This window comes from Panthera uncia (genome assembly GCF_023721935.1).
Source record: "Panthera uncia isolate 11264 chromosome B3 unlocalized genomic scaffold, Puncia_PCG_1.0 HiC_scaffold_1, whole genome shotgun sequence".
NCBI lineage: Eukaryota > Metazoa > Chordata > Mammalia > Carnivora > Felidae > Panthera > Panthera uncia.
This window is the reverse complement of record NW_026057582.1, coordinates 31,321,514-31,347,347: the sequence shown is the minus strand read 5'-3', so window position 1 is coordinate 31,347,347 and position 25,834 is coordinate 31,321,514. Positions and strand designations below refer to the sequence as shown.

The window sequence follows — 25,834 nt, the reverse complement described above, 5'->3', positions numbered from 1 at the left end:
GAAACTTTAATGTTTATCTTTCCAAAAGTCTTTTAAATTTTTTTTTCCTTTTCTTATTGCACTGGCTAGACTATCTAGTATGAGGTTTACTAGGAATGAAAGTAGTCAGCCTTGCCTTATTCTCATTCAGTCTTTCACCATTAAGTATAGTGATAGCTTGGGGCACCTGGGTGGCTCCGTCAGTTGAGCGTCCGACTTCAGCTCAGGCCATGATCTCACACTCCGTGAGTTTGAGCCCTGCGTCAGGCTCTGTGCTGACTGCTCAGATCCTGGAGCCCACTTCAGATTCTGTGCCTCCCCCTCTCTCTGCCCCTCCCCTGCTTATGCTCTGTCTCTCTCTGTCTCAAAAATAAATAAAAAAATACTAAAAAAAAATTTTTTTTAAAGTATAGTGTTAGCTATAGGTTTTTTTAAAGACTTCCTTTTCAAGTTAAGAAAGTTTCTCCTTTTGGGGCACCTGGGTGGCTCGGTTGAGCGCCCCACTTTGGGTCAGGTCATGATCTCACAGTTCGTGAGTTCGAGCCCCATGTCGGGCTCTGTGCAACAGCTCAGAGCCTGGAGCCTGCTTCAGATCCTGTGTCTCCCTCTCTCTCTGCCCCTCTCCCGTTTGTGCTGTCTCTCAAAAATGAATAAATGTTAAAAAAAAAAAAAAAAAAGGAAGTTTCTCCTTTTATTCCTAGTTTGTTGCAAGTGTTTATCTAGTCTCTTAATGTTGTGAATTACAGTGATATTCAAATGTTGAACTAGACTTGTGTATACCACCCCCCTTGATTGTTAGTAGATTATCATCACTGGATTCAATCTGCTGATATCTTGTTGAGGGTATCTGTATCTTTGTTCAGGAGGACTATTGGCCTGTGGTTTTTCTTTCTTAAAATGTCTTTGTATGGTTTTGTTGTCAGAGTAACGCTGGTCTCTTAGGGTTGGAAAGTGTTGCCTCTTCTGCATTTTGGAAGTCTGTAAAAAAGCAAAAAATATTTCTTTCTTAAATGTTTGCTAGAATTTACCAGTGATACTATCTAGGCCTAGAGTTTTCTACTTTGGAAGGTTTTTAGCTATGAATTCAGTTTATTTAATAGACATAAGACCATTCAAATTACCCATTTTTTCTAAGTTAAAGAATTAGTCAGGGGCGTCTGGGTGGCTGTGTCGGTTGAGCGTCCGACTTCGGCTCAGGTCATGATCTCGCGGTCCGTGGGTTCGAGCCCCTCATCGGGCTCTGTGCTGACAGCTTGGAGCCTGGAGCCTGCTTCGGATTCTGTGTCTCCCTCTCTCTGCCCCTCCTCCCCACTCATGCACTGTCTCTCTCTCTCTCTCTCTCTCTCTCTCTCTGTCAAAAATAAATAAACATTAAAGAATTTTTTAAAAATTACTCATAGTTGTTCATAGTAACCTTTTTTTCTAATGTCTTCATTAAATTTTTTTGCCCCAAAGAACCATGTTTGATTTCATTTTTTTTCTGCTTTATATTTTGTTGATTTCTGTTTTGCCTTATACATATTAAAGCTTTTTGGTCAGGTACCTACTACACATTTAGGATTTCTAGGTCTTATTGGTGAGTTGACCTTTTTTCATTATTATGTCCCTATTTATTCCTGATAAATGTTTCTTGTTCTCAAGTCTGCTTTATTTGATATTAACAAAGCCACTCCAGCCAGGTTCCTTTTGAGTAGTGTTTACATGGTATATCTTTTTTCATCCTTTTACTTTTAATTTTTTTAACGTTTATTTATTTTTGGGACAGAGAGAGACAGAGCATGAACGGGGGAGGGGCAGAGATAGAGGGAGACACAGAATCGGAAGCAGGCTCCAGGCTCTGAGCCATCAGCCCAGAGCCCGACGCGGGGCTCGAACTCACGGACCGTGAGATCGTGACCTGAGCCGAAGTCGGACGCTCAACCGACTGAGCCACCCTGGCGCCCATCCTTTTACTTTTAACGTATATCATTCACTATTTTTAAATTGGATTTATTGTAAAGAGCATATATTTGAATTATATTTTTTAAAATCTGATTTGACAATTTGTCTGTCTTCTAATTGGTGTATTTAGACCAGGGGTCAGCAAACTTTTTCTGTAATGGGTCAGACAGTAAATATTTCAGACTTTGTGAGTCATGTGGTCTCTATTGATACTATTGAATTCTGCCATTGTAATCAAGGGTACTGATTCTTTCCTTTGTGATCACCACTCTTCTGTTGAGCCATCCAGTGAACGTACTGTTTCAAATATTATATTTGTCAGTTTTAAGATTTCTACTTGGTTTCTTTTTATAGTTTCTATTTCTTCAAATGACATTCATTCATTTGAAGTGTTTTTTTACCTTTACCGATGAAAGTGTAGTTATAATAGCTGCTTTAAAGTCTTGAGTATTCCAGTATCTGAGTTGTCTTGGAGTTGGGTTGATTGTTTTTTCCCTTCATAATTGGTGAAATTTTTCTGTTTCTTTGTATGTCAAACAAGTTTGGGTTGTATTCTAGACATTTTTAATAATATATTTTGGGACTTTGAGTCCTTTCAAAATCCTCTAGAGAATATGTAATTCTTTTGTTTTAGCAGTCACTTAGCCTGGTTGGTTTCAGACTGTGAAACCAGTGGTGCCTTTTTGGGTGATGGTTTTAATTTTAGTTCAGTTTTCAAAGCCTTTGTAATGCTGCTTTGGGTATGTCCCATCCCTGCAGAGCTCAGGGGTGAGTCTGGGACTTGTGCCTTTATACACACTGTGAAGGGAACCCTTCTTAGCTCTTTCCTCTCCCGGATTCCTCTCACACTCCCTGGCTTCCAGGGGCCCATTTACTTCATTCTCTGGCCAGAAAGATGGAGTTTTTCTAGGAGTTTTAGCTGCCTCTGCTGTCACTGCACACTTCTGTGTAACTTGGGACACCTTCAGGCCAAAGTGGCAGGAGAAAAGAGAGAACAGAATAGCCAAATCTCCCGCCACCCCCCCCCCCCCCATGCTCTTCAGACCACTCCTGCCAGAAAGATGTGGTTTTTCTGGGGCTTGTAACTACCTGGCTTGCTGCCATGCCGTTCTGCAACTGGGACCACCTTCAAGGTAGGGCTGGGAAAGAAAAACGAGGGGTGGTTTCCCTCCGTACCAACACCTCTCAGCAGCCCCTTTCCCTGGTCCTCTGGCCAGAAAGACAAGGTTTCTTTTGAAGTTTTTGCTGCCCTCTCTCCTCTTGCTATTGTTTACATTTGTTAGTCCTTAGGTAGTTGTTCTTTGTGTGTTTTGTTCCATTTTTGTAGTAATCATTGTGTAACTGAGGCTATAATAGGTTTACTCCGTCTTAGCCAGCTCCAGAAGTCCCTGTCATTTTTTAAAAATTTTTATTTTAGTGTATTTATGAGACAGAGACAGAGCATGAGTGGGGGAGGGGCAGAGAGAGAAGGAGGCACAGAATCCCCAAGCAGGCAGGCCCCAGGCTCCGAGGTGTCAGCCCAGAGCCCAATGCGGGACTCGAACTCACGAAGTGTGAGATCATGACCTGAGCCGAAGTCAGACGCTTAACCGACTGAATCACCCAGGTGCCACCCCCATCATTCTTTTTAAAAAGTAAAATATTAATACCCGATTCTGTGAACATTTCTTGAAGTAGCTTAACCATCATACTAACTTCAAACTTTTAATCTCCAAATTTCCCACATGTCTCTGCACTCTGGTGAGCTTGCTCACATTGCTTTATTTTCTGCTACTTTATCATTTTCTTCCCCCACCCTTTTCCTCTTTTTCTTTTTGTAGATCAAATCAACTTTTCTCCCAACTTCAAGAAAGGAGTTTGTGTACATGTTTACCACAGCCTATAGTTTAGTTCTTCTGTGGACCTTATAATTATGATAATTAACAGATATTTTTTCAGAGCTCAGTGTACTGTGTTAACCAAGTGCCAGGGTACTTTAATAAGCATTATTAAATACTAATTAATGTAAAAAGGAATCTCTCACATATTTTTCTATAATTATAGCTCTAAAATCACTGGAATTAGATCAGCATTCGTATGAGAAGACTGTCTTTCTACAGAAACAAGTTTTAAGAAGATGGTTTATGGAGGACTTCAGTGCTTGCTTACTGTGGGGCTAGATTTGAAGCCACCGTAATTTTTTGGAACATGAGAATTGGTACATTGAGGAAGGCAGGCTATGGGGTCAAAAACCTAAATATAAACCTGATACATTATTCATAACTGTTAGGATAGTCATCGGAACTGTTACCAGAAATGGCTCAATGTAGATTATTTTACTAATTTGTCAGTGAATGCCACATATCAGATTTTTTAGAGAAATACAATCATCTTATGGTTTTGTCATTTTGCTCTACGTTTAAATAAAAGGAAGGTAAATCTGTTATATTTAATTAACTCTTGTTCTGTCTCTTTAAAACTCTTAAACTTTATCCTCAGGATTCTGAAACATGGATGATTGTGGACTGGTATCTGTCTCTTCTACTTCTTAGTCTTTCTGCTAAAGTGTCTGATCTCTACTTTTTCTCCCTCCCTGCCCCCCACATTGTTTTATTACTCACTATTGTTTCTGACCAATATTCAGGTCAACTATGTAACATAAGATGTTTAAAAATGAATCTCCCAAATTCCATTTGATATATACCTATGTTCCTGGATATTTACTGAGCACTTAGCATATGCCAGGTGTTAATGTGAAGCTCTTCAGATATATTGTCTAATTATCACAACAACCCTCTGAGACAGATACTGTTTTGCAAACGAGGACATTAAGCCACAAGGGAATTGAACGACTTGTCCAAGGTACTCAGCCAGTAAGTGTCAGGATCAGGATTTGAACACAGTCTTTACTCTGAACCCTACACTTTTTTTTTTAGCATAAATTTCCCCACAGGGAGAATTTAACTGATGGCACTAGTTTACTTTCCTCTTAAAAGGCTAATTGCAACCAAATGAAGCGAATGTAACCTCATGATTTGATTCTCTTCATAATATAACAAAATATGAAGCTTAGAACTGGACCACGTGGCCCTTTCTCTTGGAATCGCCTCCCAGTTCGGAATGCTTGCCCCTCTTAACAGCCAGCATTTTCTTAGATCTGCAGTTGGACTCAACACATCCAAGCCTCTGCACAAGCTTCTTTGTACTTTTACCCTTTTTCCAGAAATTCGGCTTAGTCTGCCCACCATAGCCGCTCTGCTTCCTGTCATCATGCCACTTGGCCACTTGCCCTGGGAGTAAAGAGAACCTTTGCCTTTCTTGTACTGTGTCACTCTGTGGGGTTAGTGCCTGCCGCACCTCTTGCAGCAAGTCCAGCGTGTTTTGGGAATGTTCACCATGTTTGCAAGAGCACTATCAGCACGGGAAAAAATTAGGCCTACCCTCTTTTTTTTTTTTTTTTTTTTTTTTTTTTAGGCCTACCCTCTTAATGATGATGCTGTGCTACATGGGGTACGTCGCGAGGAATTTAAAATCACCATTGCAGCGTTTATCTGCTGAAGAGTTCTTATAAAAAGAGATTTTTTTCCTTTTAAAAGCACAGTAATATTTTGACCAAAGATACGTTAACTAACATCCCTTTAAAGCGTCAGCTTTATACATTTGATTGTGATCAAGTTTTCTCTTTTACATGAGAAACAGAACATGTCACCAATAAGCAGAAGCTATTCTGCCCTTATTACTGAAAACACATCAGGTGTAATAACTATTTGTCTTTGCCAGAAATAAAAAACTATATAATAGAGATCTATAAATATTGCAAGGCATGAGTAAATGTTAGGAAATTAAAAACAACAAAGGCCAAAATGAAAACTGGAGATCACTTCAAAAAAAAAAAAAAAGCCAGATTACCTGAAAATTTGTTTCTTTTGTAGAAGTACATATTAATCTGAAGAAGGAGCTTCAACGAATCTCCTTAAAGGGTGAATTGATTCTGTTACCTTTAATGCAATGAATGTCTGTGACAAAGGACGGCTACAGGCTACAAATCATGCAGATGGAACTTACTGGAAAGATTCCTATATAAATATCTAGAGGAAGAAGCCCATAATGATTTGCAGAACACTTTCTTAGTGGCATGAGAAATATGTGTCTGATGTGCAACATGCAGGGATAACACCATTGGTTTGCGTACTTTGCAGCAAGGAGTATGATGTGGAACAAGTCTCAGGCTTAATCAATTACCAGCCAGTGTCCTGAGTAATCAGACATACTAACCTGAAAGCTCATTCATGAATAACATATAGATACAACTTAATATATTTTAATTAAGTTAAAATTAAACTATTTTGAGATCCCAGTTTTTGTTAGGTTCAGTTTCATGTCCAGAGTAGAAGGAAGAATGAGTGTATTGATATTCAGTATCTGGATTCCATTACTAATTTGTGTATGTACCAATAAGGTGATTATCATTCACTTTGAAAAGGGTTTATGAAAAAGGTTGTTTTTTGGTTAATGTTTGCAAATAAAACCAATAATGCCTACCATTGTATATATTCCAATAAGTATTTCATGTTTTTATATAAAGCTAAATTCCACGTGAATGATAAGCATTCAGATCTTTTATGAGAAGCTCAATCAATAGCACATTTATTTCAAGCAATATTTACTATATGTTGCTGATATTTTACTTATTTGCTAAATTTTTACATCAAAATAAGTAATAACCCCTTCAAAATTATAACCATGAAATTAGGTGCTTATAAAAGTGATTGCTCAAAAAATGTTGGAAATCTTTCTCTAATTTACTTCCAGAGTGTGTGGCATGTTTAGATGAGTATCATCAGCGGCAGCAAGATTTTCCTTGAAAGTTGTTTTGGTTTGGGGAAATACAAAATGTATTCAATGCCAATCTGCACAATAAGATAGCTGATCAATTTATTCACTGCTATTTTATATCAAAAACAGGTGATAACTATAAAGACAGTTTTATTAGGATTCATAAACTTGACTCTTAAGCAGTAACAAAAGAAAAGTTCCAAAATTATTTTAAGAAAGCATTGTTGGCACCTTACACTTGTCAAAATGGCTAGAATCAAAAAGATAATCAAAAGACAATGTTGGTGAGGATGTGGAGAAAAAGGAGCCCTCGTATACTGTTGGTAGGAATGTAAATTGGTGCAGCCACTGTGGAAAACAGTATGGAGGTTACTTGAAAAATTAAAAATAGGAATACTATATGATCTAGTAATTCCACTACTGGGTATTGACCTAAAGAAAACTAAATCAAAAAGATACATGCACCCTTATGGTTATTGCAGCATTATTTACAATAGCCAAGATATGGAAACAACCCAAGTGTCTATTGATAGATGAATGGATAAAAAAGATTGTGTGTGTGTGTGTGTGTGTGTGTGTGTGTGTGTGTGATGGAATATTACTCAGCCATACAAAAGAATAAGATTTTGCCATTTGCAACAATGTGGATGGATCTGGAGGGTATTCTACTAAGTGAACTATATCAGACAGAAAGACAATACAATATGATTTCATTTATATGTAGAATCTAAAAAACAAACCAAAAAAAAAAACTTCTTATTTTTAGAGAGTGCAAGCAGAGAAGAGGGAAAGAGGGAGAGAGAATCTTAAGCACACTCCACACTCAGCACAGAGCCTGATGGTGGGACTCAATCCCATGACTCTGGGATCGTGACCTAAGCTGAACTTGAGTCAAATGCTCAACCAACTAAGCCACCCAGGTGCTGCCCCCTCCCCCCCGCCCAACCCCCGAAAGAACCCAAACAGACTCTTAAATGCAAAGAACAAACTAGTAGTTGCCAGCCGGAAAGTGACTGGGGTGATGGGTGAAATAGGTAAAGGGGATTTAGAGGTACAAGTTTCCAGTCATAAAATAAGTCACAGGGATGAAAAGTATGGCATAGGGAATTTAGTCAATAATATTGTAATAACATTGACAGATGGTAACTGTCTTACCATGGTGAGCACTAAGTTAATATAACATTGTATGTTAATTATATTTCATTTTTTTAAAAACATTGTTGGAATAAGATAATGAAGGGTCTTATACTCACCTAAGTTTTAAAATTCTGATATAGTTATACCTCATAAAATAAAATGATGTTGGCTATCCTTTGAACGTTGTAATTAGGCTTGACATTTCAGGGCTATGGACACCCCAAAAGTAATTGCCTTTAAAAATTATTATGCAACTGTTCACAAAAAAAAATAGTATGACTATACCCAAACTCTTGGCACAACCTGTAACCTAATTTAGTGTATTTATCTCTTAACCTATTACAGCTGGATTTATAAAGACACGTGCATAATTATCTTCAGACTAGAAGATTATATTTTATTTCCATTAAAAAATATTTTTATCTAGGAGCGCCTGGGTGGTTTAGTCGGTTAAGTGGCTGACTTTGGCTCAGGTCATGATCTTGTGATCCATGAATTCGAACCCTGGGTCGGGCTCTGTGTTGACAGCTCAGAGCCTGGAGCCTGCTTCGGATTCTGTGTTTTCCTCTCTGCCCCTCCCCTGCTTGTGCTCTTTCTTTGTCTCTCAAAAAAAATGAATAGATCTTAAAAAAAAATTTTCAATCTTTTTATCTAAGAAGTTATTAATTGCCATAACTTTTGTTTTTTTTTAATTTTTTGTTTAATGTTTATTTATTTCTGAGACAGAGAGAGACAGAGCATGAGTGGGGGAGGGTCAGCGAGAGGGAGACACAGAATCCGAAGCAGGCTCCTGGCTCTGAGCTGTGAGCACAGAGCCTGACACGGGGCTCGAACTCACAGACTGTGAGATCATGACCTGAGCTGAAGCCGGATGCTCAACCGACTAAGCCACCCAGGCTCCCCTAATTGCCATAACTTTTGAAATGAAATGCCACATTAAAAAAATATAGAATTGAAGGCCATTTTTTGCCTTCAGCACTTGTTTGTTGAGTATTTGCTAGATTTTTGGCCTTCTATTGATTTTTAGCAGTTCAGAGATCTAAGATATAGCCCCAGCCTTCAAGAATTCACAGCCAATAGAAAATGAATAACAATCAATGACAGCAAGGGTTAGCTTACTTTTTCTGTAAAGGGCCAACTAATAAATATTTCAGGCTTTGTGGGCCACATGATTTCTGTTGCAGTTACTTAACCCTGGTGTCATAGCATGAAAACAGCCATAGATAATCTGTGAACAGATGAGCCTGGCTATGTTCCAGTGCGATTTGTATTTACAAAAATAGGCACCAGCCCTGTACTATAGTTTGCTGATGTCTGAATTCTGGTATCGTGAGGTAGGACCTGTGGTAGAGAGATGCCTAGTGTGCTATGTATGAATGAAGAGAAGAGGACATAAAATCTCAAGGAGGAGGAGATGATGAGCTGAGTCTCCAAAGACAAGGGATTATCCAAGAGAGGCAGAATGGAGAGCCCCTGGATTCACTAATGTGTGCAGAGTACAGGCAGAGGCAGAGAGGAGAGCCCAGTTAGGTGTTAAGTGGGCACCTTATGAAAGTGTAATCATTCAGATCCTCGCCAGTAGCATCTTTCTAGATAGTATTGTAAATTGTCGCTACGTAGCTTTTTTTTTTTTTAAGATGATTTAGTTCATATTCTCGAGGCCATGCAAAACTAGTCTCTCAGCTTGCAAAGAAGACCTACTTGAAAAATGATGAGGGCAACCATCTCAGTATTGGCCTCAGAGTACTGCATTTTGAATTTTTTCATTTTTATTGAAATATCGCTTACAAAAAAGTATGTTATACACATATGGGCAGTGTATGGCTCAGTGATTTTCACAAACTTAATACAGTCATGGTACCATGAGGCTGCATTTTAATTGTCCACCATTACTAATTCAAGAGTCTTAGACTGCTTCTCAAACTTAATTATTTTTCCTCTCTGAATTTTCAGTCACTTCTTTGGCTTAAAACCCTTACTGCTAACAAGTTTGTTTGTGTAAGGAACTGAGTGGTTCTTACACAGCCTGCCCACCTTTTTCTCCTAGGCCTGTTTGACGTTCAGCTCTCTTTAGTTGACCACTGCAGCCCAGGCTTCTGATTTCTAGAAAATGCTCCTTATTCCAAAATCATCCATTTCTCCCCTGAGTGTCTCCACCTCCAGTAGTGCTTTCAAACTAAAAGTAGCAACTAAGTGAGTCTTCAAATACATTCAGCGAGTTGGACTTGTAACCAGGATTTAAAAAGAGCCTGGGGGCACCTGGGTAACTCAGTGGGTTAAACATCTGACTTCTGCTCGGGTCATGATCTCACGGTTCGGTTCGTGAGTTTGAGACCCGCATCAGGCTCACTGCTGTCAGCACAGAGCCCACTTTGGATCCTCTGCCCACATCTCTTTCTGCCCCTCCCCTGCTCATTCTCTCTCTCTCAAAAGAAATAAATTTAAAAATAAAATAAAAACCTGGTGGAGGGACAAAGAAAGAGGGAGGGAAAGACAAAGAAATGGAAGAGTGCATTGTTAACCAGTTGAAGCTTCGCTGTTTTGTGAAACTTTGTAGTTAGTTTTTCATATAAATAAAATTTATTTTTGGGGCGCCTGGGTGGCTCAGTTGGTTAAGCGTCCGACTTCAGCTCAGGTCACGATCTCGCGGTCTGCGAGTTCGAGCCCTGCGTCGGGCTCTGGGCTGATGGCTCAGAGCCTGGAGCCTGCTTTGGATTCTGTGTCTCCCTCTCTCTCTGCCCCTCCCCCGTTCATGCTGTGTCTCTCTCTGTCTCAAAAATAAATAAACGTTAAAAAAAAATTTTTTTTTTTAATAAAAAAAAATTTATTTTTTACTATGGGTCATGGTCTTAAAAGTCTAAAAACCATCATAAACCTCAACTTAGTCATTTAAAAATACGACTTAACATCAGAATAACAATTGATAGTCAAAGACCTTGTTTAAATCAATAAAATGGAAATGTATTGGCCGAAGTAGAACTTTTCCGTGTCTTGGAAGAACATTCCATCTCATTTTTGAAGATGACACGACCAGTGTGATTCAGAGATATTACAGGACAACAATCACTCATGAATGTATCCCTCATGCATGTACACGCAATAGTCTTTTACCAAATGGTAGTAAACTGAATCCAGCAATATACAAAAAGGATAACACATCTTAACCAGGTGGAGTTTATCCCAAGAATGCAAATCAGGGTTTAGAGTAATATCCAGAAACCGGTTTCAATTATTATATTAACAAAATAAAGTAGAAAAACCATTTGATCATCCTTAACAGGTACAGAAAAGCCTTTGACAAAATTAACGTTTATTTATTTTTGAGACCGAGACAGAGCATGAATGGGGGAGGGTCAGAGAGAGAGGGAGACACAGAATTGGAAGCAGGCTCCAGGCTCTGAGCGGTCAGCACAGAGCCCGATGCAGGGCTCGAACTCACGGACTGCGAGATCATGACCTGAGCTGAAGTCGGACGCCTAACCGACTGAGCCACCCAGGCGCCCCGTCAAAATTAAACTCTCCTTCGTGAAAAAAAAAAAAATCACAGCAGACTAGGAAAGGATTTCCTTAGTGAGAAAGGGCATATTTGAAAATCCTACGGCTAAGACACCTAAGGTTTAGAACAAAGCAAGGCCGTGTCCTCCCAGCCATTATTTAACATCGTATTTGGGGCTTCTAGCCAGATCCTAGCCCACAGTAAGGCCAGGGAAAGAAAGAAAAGGCATAAAGATTGGAAAGAAGCAAAACTTTGTGACGATGACATGATCATGTACGTAAAAATGGTTGAAGTTTTTTTTTTTTTTTTTTTTTTTAATTTTTTTTTTCAACGTTTTTTATTTATTTTTGGGACAGAGAGAGACAGAGCATGAACGGGGGAGGGGCAGAGAGAGAGGGAGACACAGAATCGGAAACAGGCTCCAGGCTCCGAGCCATCAGCCCAGAGCCTGACGCGGGGCTCGAACTCACGGACCGCGAGATCGTGACCTGGCTGAAGTCGGACGCTTAACCGACTGCGCCACCCAGGCGCCCCAAAAATGGTTGAAGTTTTAAAGCCTCACAATAGCAAATGTTGCCAGTGGCACAGAGCACCTAACACTCCTACACTGCTGTTGGGCATGGAAGATGGTACAGCCACTGGAAACTGGAAAACGGACAGTTTTTCATAGTTAAACCTACACACAACCCATCAATTCCAAGCCTGTGTATGTACCCAAGGGAAAAGAAAACGTGTATCCACAGAAAGACTGGTACCTGAATGCTTATAGCAGCTTCATTTATAGTAGACCAAAATTGGAAATAACCCAAATGTCCGTCAATAGGTATATGGGTAAACAAATCGCATGTGATACATGCAAAGCATAGGTAAATCTCAAAACATCATGCTAAGCAAAAGAATCCTTACCCAAAAGAGTACATCTTGTATGGTTGCATGTGTACGAAATCCTAGAATAGGTGGAAAAAAAAAAACAACAAAAAACCTCTGGGGACAAAAGCGTATCAGTGCTTGCTTGGGACCAGGAGTGATATACTGACTTCAGAGTAGCATAAGAGAACTTTCCTGGGATTTTTAAATATTTGGTATCTTGTCCTGGTGGTAGTTACTAGAGTTTTGGCACTTGCGAAAACCCATGTGTCTTATTGTATGTAAATTATATCTCAGTAAAGTTGTTGTTGTTGCTTTTTAGAGAGATTTTTTTTATTTTTATTTTTTAGAGAGATTTAGACGTTTAATTTAAAACAAGTGGGCAAAATCAGTGTTAGAAAAAAATCTCCAGCTTAAAAAATTACTGTGGGATGATGAAAATTTCTGGAGATAGATGATTGTGATGGTTGCAGAGCAGTGTGAATGTACTTAATGCTGCAAATGGCTTAAAAATGGTTAAGGGGCACCTGGGTGGCTCAAGCAGTTAAGTGTCCTACCCTGGATTTTGGCTCAAGTCATGATCTCACGGTTCAAGGGGTCGAGCCCTGCCTTGGGCCCTGTGCAGACAGCAAGGAGCCTGCTTGAGATTCTCTCTCTCCCTCTGTGTCTCTCTGCCCCTCCCCCACACTCACGCTCTCTCAAAATAAACGTTAAAAAACGGTTAAAATGGTAAGTAAATTTTACATTACGTATATTTTATCACATTTTTTAAAAGGTTAAACAAAGAAAACAGCTATGAAAACCAAAAAAAAAAAAAATCCTTCAGGAATTAGATGGATATGTAGGTGGGTTTTTTTGTTTTTGTTTTTAATCTTAAGATAGCATGTGCTTTGTGCCCCTCAAAAATATCTTTTAAAGAATTAAGGCAGGGATAGGCATGGGTGGCTCAGTCAGTTGGGCGTCCAACTTCAGCTTGGGTCGTGATCTCACAGTCTGTGAGTTCGAGCCCCGCGTCGGGCTCTGTGCTGACAGCTCAGATCCTGGAGCCTGCTTCGGATTCTGTGTCTCCCTGTCTCTCTGCCCCTCCCGTGTTCATGTTGTGTCTCTGTCTCAAAAATAAATAAAAACATTAAAAAAAAATTTTTTTTTTCTAAATAAAGAATTAAGGCAGGGACACAGGGGTGGCTCAGTCGGTTAAGCATCCAACTTTGACTCAAATCATGATCTCATGGTTTGTGAGTTCAAGCCCCACATCAGGCTCTGCGTTTACAGTGCCGAGCCTGCTTGGGATTCTCTCTCTCTCCCTGTCTCTCTTCCCCTCCGCCACTCATGTGCGCACTCACGCACTCGCTGTCTTTCAAATAGATAAACTTTAAAAAAGAAGGCAGAATCTAAAATATTACAAGGATCTAAAAATTACGAGTAATTTCTTTGATCAAAGGTAAAAATGCTTAATCCAAGTATGAATGAAGAATGTCTAATGTGTTAACATGAAACACAGCAAAGATCAGGATTCTGGCCTTGAAGCATTTACGCTTTGAGTGTCATATTTGAATATAAACTAGGAAGTATTACCTGTCCAAGTGCCACTTCCTGTAATATGGAGTATCTCAGCAGTTGTATTTCTAGAACTGAATTTAGACTGAAGGATGTGCCTCGTAAACTGCTCTGCCCTTTTGGTTTCTAGTTAGTGATTGCCTCCTGATATTTTTTTATGAATATATTATTTTATATTTTAGAAAATATTATATTTATATCTTATAAATATATTTTCATAAAACTTACACAATGTTTATACTCAGTTTACTCTTCATTTGCAATTTCTAGATCAACCTAGGTGTGAAACCAGATCCACTTGGTTAAAATTATTTTCGTTATTACTGCTCTTCATTCACCTGTTTTCATCAGAGTAAAACTCACTGTAGTTTCTGATGATATTGGCAGGAATTTCTCAGCCAGGAAAGAGGACAATATCACTTGGGAATATGACTGCTTTCTTGCTTGGTGATTTGCTTCCACTTCCTAGGTTTCGAGAATAATGGGCAGTTAAAAGGTCTACATGCCAAAAGGAGTTTATGATTGGCTGGATTACGATACAGGAAGTAGATGTCTTTGCAGTAAAGTAAGTAGGGCTTGAAATGCAGAGGAATGGAAGCTTCTATGTGAAAATGTTTCAAGGGGGACAACCTTTTCTCTTTATGGTTCATTCTACTCTAGGTAAGCACCACCAAGCGAGTGAGACACAGAATGTTATTGCATCAGACAAAGCAGAAATACCAGTTGTCCATGAACATGAGCACAGCCATGACCATACACAGCTGCATGCCTACATTGGCGTTTCCCTCGTTCTGGGCTTCGTTTTCATGTTGCTCGTAGACCAGATTGGCAGCTCCCATGTGCATTCTACTGATGGTAAGTGGCCACAACGCTTTATGGGCAGTGCAATAAATTTGCAGTTTAGAAAGTCACAGATGATTAAACAATTCAGTATGTACCAATGGGCTTATTTAGTGCTGAAAACTCTTGTCTTTCTTGGGTTCTGGTGAACATTTTATTCAGTTGGGGGAGCTAGTGAGTTGTGACATGGCACAAGGGAGTGCTCAGTGGGTTATTAATCTTAAAACTGTCTCATTGAGAGTCTAGCACAGAAATTCTTAACTTTTTTTGTGCCGTGGAGCCCTTAGGCATTCTGAAGCCTGTGGACCTTTTAAATGTGTAAAGCATAATGCATAGAATTTCAGAGAAAGCCCAGTTATATTGAAATATAGTTCTAAAACGTTAAAAACAAATGCATGATATAGTAATGTGTATCTTCTTTATTGATGCATTAATTAACAAGATATACTTAAATCATATGCAAGGTGGAGTTAAATTTTATTTTTTAGGACATCAGCATGACAGCTTTTGTTGCTTAGCTCGCTAAAAATCTTAAATTGTGAGATGGGCTTTAACAAGGCAACAGAGTGTCATGTTGAACATTCAGTTGATTTGGTTTTCTGTTTTAATGGTTACTAGTATAGAGAACCCTGATTCACAAAGATATTTTCTTACAGATATACTTAAACACATTCATAGCTTGCTTTCCAAAGAAAGCTAAACTTCTCTCAACTACAGTTCTCTAAGACTTTAAATTTAACTCCAGATACAGTAACTTTTTAAAGAAATTTTTAAAATAATTTTTTAATTTATTTTTTAAAGTAAACTCTACCCCTAGCATGGAGCTTGAACTCACGTCCCCAAGATCAAGAATCACATGCTCCACCAAAAAGCCAGCCAAGTAACTTTTTTGTCTTAAGATCAATGAATTCATCTTTGGCTAGGTCAGCATCTTTGATATGGTTTGTATTAAATAAAAAAAAATTCTGATCCATGACAAAAATAAATTTGGAAGAGTTGCATCAAACTCTTGGGGTTTGGTGATATAGGAATTTATAAATATCTCTTTTCAAATACACTGACAGAGAACTTTGCAGATAGGAACGTTTGGAGAGCAGCATAGATATCTTGGTCCCCAGTGAGAGATCCCATGACTTTTGCTGTTTAGTTGCCTGAATGACTGTAGGTGAAGAGTCACCGGAGAGTTGCCCAGCTTTGCCACATGAGCATCTACAGACAAGAAGACTGTAATCATGCAATGTGGAGGCATTATAAGCCCTTAAATTTAAAATAGTGATGAGTGAAAGCAAGAATATGAAGATATTTACAACTGTAAAATAACATGAAATTATCTGATTACTATTGGCAATAGAGTATATAGGTAGTGCTGATCTTGTAGCATATTGTCTATGTTCACAATTAAAGGAAATAATAGATTTCAGTTAGAGGTTAGTAAAAATTAAAATGCGGGGTTGTTTCCACGTTAAGGTCACAGGCATCCCCTACATTCTACCTGTGTTCTTCTATGTGGGCCCCAGGTTAAGAATCCTTGGCCTACAAAAAAATCAGTGGAAAAGCAGGCAAAAGACATGAACAGATAGTTCATAAAAAGTTATTAAAATGGTCCTTAAACATATGAAAAGATGTTCAATTTCACTTAAGAATGCAAATCAAAACTCTGCCAAGATGTCATTTCTTACCTGTCAGGCAAAACTTCAACAGCTTGACAATACACTCTGTTATCAGAGTTCCGGTGAAACACACTCTCGTCTATTGCTGTGGGAATGCAAAATTGTACAGCCCCTGCAGAGGAGAGCTTGGCAATATGTAACAAAACTGCACTTGTATTTACCCTTCAACCCCAAGGTCCTATTTGTAGGAATTGCTCCTGATAATATAGCTCCACTATGAAAATACACATGCACAAGATTATTTAGTACAACATTATTTACCACTGTAATACCACTTAAATGTCCAGTCACGGAAATTGGTTGAATGAAGTGTGATGTGTGCATATAATGGAGTTCTAGGTAACTGTGAAAGAGAGTGAGGAATCCGATCTCTGTGAATTGATAGGGAGAGGTTTCTAGGAGATATTGTTAGGTGGGGGGAAAAAAGCTGAAATGTAAATTAGTTTCCATCATATACTACATTTTGTGTAAGAAAGAAGGGGGAATAAAACAAGACCAGTTAGACAACGGTTAGTTACGTGTAAGAAGTGGGTGCAGGGTAGGATAGGGTAGCAGAGTTTCAGGAGGGCATGACACTTCCCTGGGCAGGCCTGTTTAATATAGCTTTGACTTTTGGAAACATGTTGATATTTCCTATATTCAAAAAATAAAATGAAATTAACAAGGATAGGGGAAGCTAACTAAAGCAGATGAACTGTAATTTGGATGAATAACAATCACACTGAAGGGGTTTAAAACAAACGAATTTAAGTGACTTATGAATGTAATGTTTGACTATTTTTAGTTTGGGATGGAGTTGGGGGAAGAAGCATTAAACAATTACTGAACTCTTTATTAGGCTTTGCTTTTTGTAATGGCATAGGTGAAAACAATTCTGAAACTATTTTAGGTGTATTCTAGGATTGAGCAAATGAGTAAGTGTGTTGATGTTGGTGGAACCAGAGTTCTCACTGTGGAAGAGGGGACATACAAATATGAAATGGGGGAAGGCCAGAAAGAACCTCTGTAGGGATGGACTGGAATTGGAGCTATTGGACTCATGATTTCTAAAATGTATATGTGTATATGTGTGTATATGTGTACATATATACGTGTGTGTTTATGTATACATGTATGTATGTCTTAGCTCTGTCTGCAGAGAGGGCCTAGAAGTAAAGACACCTCACTAGCAATGAGCATACCAGGGCTCTTCAGAGAAATGGCTGATTCCAGGACAGGGGCAGGGTAAGTACAAAATGAGCTTGGAACATCTAGTGCTCATAAAAAAATAAAAATAAAAAAAAATAGGAAGGAAGAAAATGGAGATTTGTCACGGAATATAGAGCCAGGGCTCCCACTGGCCAGATATAGGACAATTTGAGCTCCAATATAATTAAGAATAGTAACGAAGTATAAACCATTGAAAACATGAGGATCAGTGAGCACATCCACATGAGAGAGAGAGAAGGAGAAGGGAAGATGCTTGTTTACAGTAGGTTGCTAAAGGCCAACTTGTAAATGTGGAAAGGGTGCTGGCATTAGAAAATCATTTTTGCAATCCTCATAGTAAAAACTGGCTCAGGCCAGAATCACCAATGAATATTGCATCTAGGAGATGAATTTTGATTTGCTTATTAGTTGCAAAGGAAAAAGAAGTAACTAAACGAAGAAATCCAATAATACCTTGACCAGATGATTAACACTAATGTCACTGGCATCTGTTTTCAATGTGGGCAAATAAGTTCCCATCAGACCAGCCTCCTTACAGATAATTATAAACTCTGGGCATATATATATATATATATATTTTTTTTTTTTTTCTTGGGCATATATTTTTTAAAAACTACCTAAAGACACTGGAGAGTGACCCAAAGCAGGAAAATTCTGGAGGGGAGTCAACCCGTGGAACAGGGTGAGTTCCTATTTTTACTGCTTTTAAGCAGCAATCAGTGCCCAGTGAGGTAGCTAAAACTGATAGAAAACTCAGTCTCTCAGGCCTAAGGAACCAGAGGACAGAGTTCAGGGTAACTACAGCCACTGGAAGGTACAACCCCACATTTTATGTATAAATTCTACCCAAGTCTGGCAAGGCCCTGAACCATTCTTTTGTGGGCAGACTCAGCTAAAGATGAGAGAACTAAACCAGGATTTGAGCAGCTGCCCAGAAGACAGACTTTGCAGTTTGAGCTAAACCAAGTTACTTAAAGCACAACACAAAAGCAACACTCTTTGGAAGAATATAATAGAATTCAGAGTGTCCACAAGATAACGTTCACAGTGTCCAGGATATAATCCAAAATTCACTCCACTAGTAAGCAGCAGATGTACATTCTGTGCGTCTAGATGTGACATCCTGAGAGGCAGCATCTGTAGAGTATTCAGCGTGCATATTCAGCCTGTATTCAGAATGCATAATCTAAGGACACATCAGACAAACCCAAAAAGGAAGGATCAGTCTGTTAAAAAACAAGAAAGGCTGAGGGAAGGGACATGTATTCTTCAAAGATACCAATGTCGCAAAAGTCAAAGGCAGAGAAAATGGTTCAGATTAAAGGGAACTACAGAGAAACAAGTAAGTGCATATATGATCCCAGACTGGATCCTTCCTGGGAGGGAAAAATGCTCTGAAAGACCTTCCTGGACAGCTAACAAATTAGAATATGCAAGAGAGATTAGAAAAAAGTATCAATATTAGATTTACTGAAGTTGATAACTGTGCTGTGATTATATGAGAAAATGTCCTTTCTCTTAAGGAAATATACTTTGAAATATCTAGGGATAAAGAGTTACGATGTATGCAACTTACTTTGAAATGGTACAGAAAACAAGTTGTGTGTGTGTGTGTGTGTGTGTGTGTGTGTGTAGTATGGATAGAAAAAGAACATGAACACAAATAATGAAGCAAATGGGGCAAAATGTTAGTAGGTCATTCTGAGAAAGGAGTGTGTGAGTGTTTTTTTTAACATGTCAAAACTTTCTGAAGATTTGAAATTATTTCCAAATAAAAGGTTTTTTTTCAAAATTCATGGAATTGAATTTAGCCTTTTTAGTCCAAGGATATTTTTTGTTTCATTTGTTAATCTTGCATTTACTGTTTCTTTTCAGTATTTTTCCATGCACTTTTTTTTAATGGTCTTATATGTATTGGGAAGTTGATTTAGAAGTAAATGCTTTTATTTGTGTGCTTTTTTACCAAATAGCAAATGAGAAACACCCTCTGGTTGGATGGGATCTGATTCCATCTACGTTACATAGTTGCCCACAGTGGCCTCGGTGACATTTTTGCGATTCTTGTCAGTTTCGATTTTAAATGCACTTAAAGGCCCACTAGTGCCCTATGATACTATACAAAGAATTAAAAATAGCATGTGTTCCTTTATTCTTCTTCCTGTTTTATCTTTGAAGTCACTGTTTTTGCTGGCTTTCATGTATCTAGTAATCTGGTTTTACCAATTATCTGCAGGGTTTTATCTATTGTTAAATCTCAGTAAAAATTCATTTATTAAATTTATGCTAAAGCAGTCTTTTCCTATAGATTTATAAAAACTGCGTTTTAATTGTAAAGCCTCTAATTTTTATTTAAGATGCTATTTATAACTAGAAAAGTCAAAGCAAACTTGTCACACAGTATAATATGATATTCTTCACATTTTGGGGCGATATTGAAATATTTGTTGTCTCAGACCAACTGGGGCTTTAGCTTCCCTTCCTTGTAGTATTTTAATTAGAAGATAATTTTATTTTTAGTAAAAAGATAACATGTTACCTTACTTGTATGTGTTTTTTCCCACTGTAAACCATTCTTCCTATGTGCTGGGTTCCCCCAGAAGATTAAATCCCTTGGAATTTATTTGGCCAATGTCCATCTGTCATTTCATCTGGCATTTTGATGTCCTCATCTTTAACTTTACATTGTTTGGACATTATTGACTTGCTGGTATATTTCCTATTATAGCAGTAACATTCATACAGAGAAATGTTTTTCTTCCCTCTCTAGTAAGGATTTATTTTAAATTTTTTTTTTTCAACGTTTTTTATTTATTTTTGGGACAGAGAGAGACAGAGCATGAACGGGGGAGGGGCAGAGAGAGAGGGAGACACAGAATTGGAGACAGGCTCCAGGCTCCGAGCCATCAGTCCAGAGCCTGACGCGGGGCTCGAACTCACGGACCGCGAGATCGTGACCTGGCTGAAGTCGGACGCTTAACCGACTGCGCCACCCAGGCGCCCCTCTAGTAAGGATTTATTAAGCAGCTATTGGGTTTCCATTGCTGTGCGACATTCTGTAAGTCATGTGAAAAGGGAATGGAGAGAAGTGGAAAATTCACTTCTGTGCAGTTTACAGTCAGTCTGGGGACATCAGACCTATCTGAGTGAAAACAGTTTTGCGTATCTCAGGTGGTGATATAGAAGAAACTGAAGTAGTATGTGCACTTAGAGCTCTTGGTTTCTAGGCAAGGGGAGCCTTTTGAGCTGGAATTGATCTTTAATTCTTTCTTAAGGGAAGTAGTCCTAGAATTGACTTTGAACAATGGCTATGTTTTGGACTGAGGAGCTGAGAAGTTATGCACATGCCAAGAATTAAAGACGAGAGATTTGAGGAAGGGAGAATGAGAATGTTTTGTTAGAAGGTGTTAAGGAAGCTGGTTTAACTGGACTGAATAGTGAGAAATAAGATGACACCAGTTAATAAAGAGCTTAAGAACCTATGAATGGAGCAGTTTGGACTGAGTTTGATAAGCAGCAGATTCTTAGCTAGTTAACTGGCACGCCAGAAGGGTGGTGATTCAGAGATGAGCATTCCGACAAGGATGTGTAAGATGAATCAGATGAGGGAGAAATGAGAGCTAGGGGAGACCAGCTGGGAGCCTGTTGCTAAGTCAGGTTCAAGTTGATGAAAGTTTAGGTTAGGATGATGGCGATTAAGTGGAGAAGGGCAAGCATGATAGACATTTTGGTCTTGGAATAAAGCTAAAGTTTCAGGAGGCCGGGGAGAGGAGCAGGTAGGCAGTGACAATTCAGTTGGTCTGGAGAGAAGTGAGGAGAGGCCACAGAGTACTTTCCAGGGAGAGCCGGAGCGCTCAGGGGTGCAAGGCAGCTGAGGCAGTTAGGGGTTATGTATTGTCTGTTCAGGGAAGGCTGGGGCAGATGAAGAGTTCCCTCCTGCCCACTTCTTTCAGGACAGGAGAAACTTCTAAGTGTTTGAAGCCAGTCGTGAGGAAAGACAGGAGGAAAACAATCTACTTTAAGAGCTTTCAAAGAATTCTTCCACCTCCAGGACAGTGTTCTAACAGTTTCTGTTTCACATTGCTTAATGACTGACTCGCTTATTTTTACTTCAGATCCAGAAACAGCAAGGCCCAGCAATTCCAAAATCACCACCACGCTGGGTCTGGTCGTCCATGCTGCAGGTAGGGCGGGACTGCAAAGAGAGCCCTTTCTCTTCTGGTGCACCATGGGGAGTTTAGTGTTTACATCCCAGGGACCACCCCCATGAAAGCTCTTGGGCTGGCCTTCAGGGAGAGGGTCTCGTGATGAAGTTCTCCAACCCAAGTATAAACCCTGGCATACTCAGTGTCAGGGTTTTGCGAGCTAAGAATGGTTTTTATATTGTTTAATGGTTGAAAATATTTTGTGGCACCTGAAAATTACATGAAGTTTAAAGTTTAGTGCCTGTATTGAAAAAAAAATAAAATAAAATCCAAAAAAATAAAAAAATAAAAAAAATAAAGTTTAGTGCCTGTAAATAGTCTTTTTGGGAACACAACCATGCCCACTTGTTTACATCTTACCTGTGGCTCTTTGCACAGTAATGGCAGAGTGCTGCAAGAGAGCAAATGGCTTGCAAAACCTGAAATATTTCCTCGTTGGCCCTTTAAGAAAAAAATTTGCTGACCTCTGCCCTAGAACCTCATCTGGAAAAGAGTTTTGACACTTTTATACTGAATAGCCCTCTTGCTCAGTGTATACCTAAAGTGCCAGTTGAGGCAGAGGTGGGCCGTAGAATGCAGAAGGCTCAGCATTGCTAATTGGGCATGCCTTAGAATGATCACCAAAGACCAGTCCCAGTAGTGGGATTCTGGGAAGGACAAAGGCATGTGAAATGTGGCATGCTATTACTTGGACCTTTCTAACAGAACATGCCTATCTGACAAAACTTTAGCCAGCCAGCCAGCCAGTGTTTACTTTTGACGTATAAATCATCTCTGTAAAGTTGTAGTGTTCTTATGTTGTGTTTTTTCATCTACAAGATGCAGAGTTGCTTTCTTTATAATCTTTGCTATTTCTGTTATTACAGTTTGATTAATCAGTGGATTATACCTTATGATACTTTATATATACTTTATATACTTACATACTTTATATACTTTCTGGCAACATACTTTTCTAATAACAGCTGATACATTGAATATTTGGGGCCAGGTGCTAAGCAGCTTACAAATGTTATCTCATTTAACCCTCATGAAAACCCAAAGAACACATACTTCACTGAACCCATTTTAGAGATGAGAAGACTAAGGTTGAGAAAGGTCAGAGAACCTTCCCAGAATCAAATGCAGGTCTACCTGACTCTAAAACTCATATAAGACTAGGACACTAGTATAAATGCTGTTGTTGTTGTATTTATAATGTTTTATGTTTCGTTTTTTCCAAATTTAGCCGACGGTGTTGCCTTAGGAGCGGCAGCCTCTACTTCCCAGACTAGCGTCCAATTGATTGTGTTTGTGGCAATAATGCTACATAAGGTAAGGGGAATCCTAGTGAAAGATTTGATATTGAATATATTCACAATTAAAATTTCTCTTTGGTCATTAACATTTTCCTGGAATGGGGAAATATTTTTAGCTATTTTCATAATTGCCCTTCGTTTGAGACAGTTGACTAGATGGAAGGGATTTTTTTTTTATGGTCCTATACACAAATTATTAAATTCTCTACAGATTTCTGTATTTTATAATAATTTTTGTTGGTAAATATTCTTGTTTTTTTATACTCTTTTCTTGACTATTTCTCTCTTCCTACTGTCTAAAACACACACACACACACACACACACACACACGCATAGGATATTTTCTTAGCTTAGAACATTAGTTCCTAAAAGGCAGAGTTCAGTCTTGGTACCATGCCTCTTTTTTTCGGTGAGAATTCAGTCCAATGACATATACTTCATAATATAGAAGCAATCCATACTTTAAGAGTATTTAGGACTAATTTTTTTTTTCCAGGCACCAGCTGCTTTTGGGCTGGTTTCCTTCTTAATGCACGCTGGCCTAGAACGGAATCGAATCAGAAAACATTTACTGGTGTTTGCGCTTGCAGCACCAGTCATGGCCATGGTGACATACTTAGGACTAAGTAAGGTACGTCTTATTCATTTCTAGTTTATCTAGACATATCCAATTTTTTTGTGATCTACCAGAATCTATGGTCTTTTATGTTGAGTTTCTCAGTTAAGTTACTCTCTCAAACTAAAAATGAAATTGGGGCTCCTGGGTGCCTCAGTTGGTTGAGCATCCAACTTCGGCTCAGGTCACGATCTCACGGTTAGTGAGTTCAAGCCCCAGGTCAGGCTCCTCGCTAACCATGCGGAGCCTGCTTGGGATTCTCTCTCTCTCCCCCTCTCTCTGCCCCTCCCCTGCTCGCTCTCTGTCTCAAAAATAAAATGATAAATAAAAATGAAATTACGAGTAAAAACCAGTACAAGGTAAACATCTCAATTCCAAGGCATTCCCTTCATAAATTTACATCTTCCTGTTCATTTAATTTGAAAATGTCTTCCCCTTCAATTCCGAAAACATTTGCACATATACGTGATCTTTCAAATAACGTAACTTAAGCCTAACCAGACCCACTAATTTTATTTGACAGATGTATAATAAGCCACGGTACGTATTTAATGTTTAAGCAGGCACGTGAAGAGTGAGGGACAAGCAAATGGCAGCTTTGAGGAGAATAGGGGATGAGCAGAGATGTCTATATTCTCATATCACCGCATACTAAATATCCAGTTACCATTGCGCTGAACATAACGTCAGACTTGAAGTAACGTGTCTGTCGCTTGTCAGTTCTGAGCCTGGGTATTCTTCCCCTGCTGTTCAAGTTGGACCTTTCCCTGTCTTCCAGTTCCGTCCACTGGGGCTGCGGGTCTCATTGACCTGTTGTATTTCAGTGTCAGCTGGCAGGTGACAGGAGGAGAATCTTAGCACCAGACTGACTTAGGGCTCGTTCATGGAACTGCTTTCCCATGCTCTCTCTGAAGGTCATGATTCTTCTGAGTGTCACTCAGTTCATAGCTGATACCGCAAAACTTATATTAAATTCTTTTTTTTTTTTTTTTTAATTTTTTTTTTTTCAATGTTTTTTATTTATTTTTGGGACAGAGAGAGACAGAGCATGAACGGGGGAGGGGCAGAGAGAGAGGGAGACACAGAATCGGAAACAGGCTCCAGGCTCTGAGCCATCAGCCCAGAGCCCGACGCGGGGCTCGAACTCACGGACCGCGAGATCGTGACCTGGCTGAAGTCGGAGGCTTAACCGACTGCGCCACCCAGGCGCCCCTATTAAATTCTTTTTTAATGTTTATTTATTGTTGACAGAGAGCGAGAGCAGGAGTGGGGGAGGGGCAGACAGAGAGGGAGACACAGAATCCGAAGCAGGCTCCACAGCAGCTGTGGAGCTGTCGGCACAGAGCCTGACATGGGCTCGAACTCACCGACCACGAGATCATGACCTGAGCCAAAGCCGGACGCTCAACCGACTGAGCCACCCAGGCACCCCCCAAGAAAACTATATTAAAAGGAACATATGAGAAACGAGGTGGTCAAAACATGGTTAAATTCATGTTAATCAAGTTTGTTGATCTGAATTGCTAACAAATGAGGTGTCATAAAAACCCTCTCTGATCGTTTGAAGAGGCTTTTCTTCTTTCAGTCAGTATATAGTTCCTTTTAAGTATTACCCTATATATCACTTCATTGATCATCGATCAAAGACTTTAGAACTTTAGACAGAAAGGTGTAATTCTGGAGGCATGGGGTTACATGTTACATTATGGCGTGCTCCTTTCTTAAATTTTTAATTGTTGTAGTCCATGGGTCCACTTTTTTAATAGAAAAAGTTGAAATTAATTGTGTCAAGATTAGCTTATAAGATGTTTCTAGCCTCTGAGGGCAGGTGCTCGATGTTGATTACCACTGTATCTCAACAGCTGGCCTGGAGCCTGGTGTATAGGGGATGTTTGTTAACTATTAGTAGAATAAATGAGTGAATGTACGAAATTTAATATCTGCATTAATAATGCCGTTGATTCCATTGTAAGAATAATACGTGCCAGACCTGTTCATCCAGACTTGATGTTTGCTTGAAGAAGCAATTGTGTACAGTATCAATAGTCTTAAACCCTTATTTGAAGCTTCTCATCAATCACAAAATTGCTCTGATCTCAAGATGTCCCCAGTGTCCCATAGTGCACCAGTTGTGAATAGAGTGTTTTTTTAATTGGAACTTCTTCCTGACTCTGAATTTTAATTGTTCTTCTCCTTCTTCTCCTCT

General features: G+C 39.1%; 1 protein-coding gene and 1 pseudogene across 3 annotated transcripts in view; one reads left to right on the top strand and one right to left on the bottom strand.

Annotated features, from left to right (window-relative positions):
- SLC39A9 (solute carrier family 39 member 9) overlaps positions 1 to 25,834 on the top strand; it is a 53,453-nt gene that overhangs the window by 23,559 nt on the left and 4,060 nt on the right. For all 3 annotated transcript variants that reach the window (XM_049612581.1, XM_049612580.1, XM_049612579.1), the window contains exons 3-6: positions 14,453 to 14,647; positions 21,624 to 21,692; positions 22,942 to 23,027; positions 23,509 to 23,643. In XM_049612581.1, the coding sequence (XP_049468538.1) occupies positions 14,453 to 14,647; positions 21,624 to 21,692; positions 22,942 to 23,027; positions 23,509 to 23,643 (485 nt within the window). The remainder of the gene's footprint in view (positions 1 to 14,452; positions 14,648 to 21,623; positions 21,693 to 22,941; positions 23,028 to 23,508; positions 23,644 to 25,834) is intronic.
- On the bottom strand, positions 4,867 to 5,297 carry LOC125909404 (60S ribosomal protein L36a-like; annotated as a pseudogene).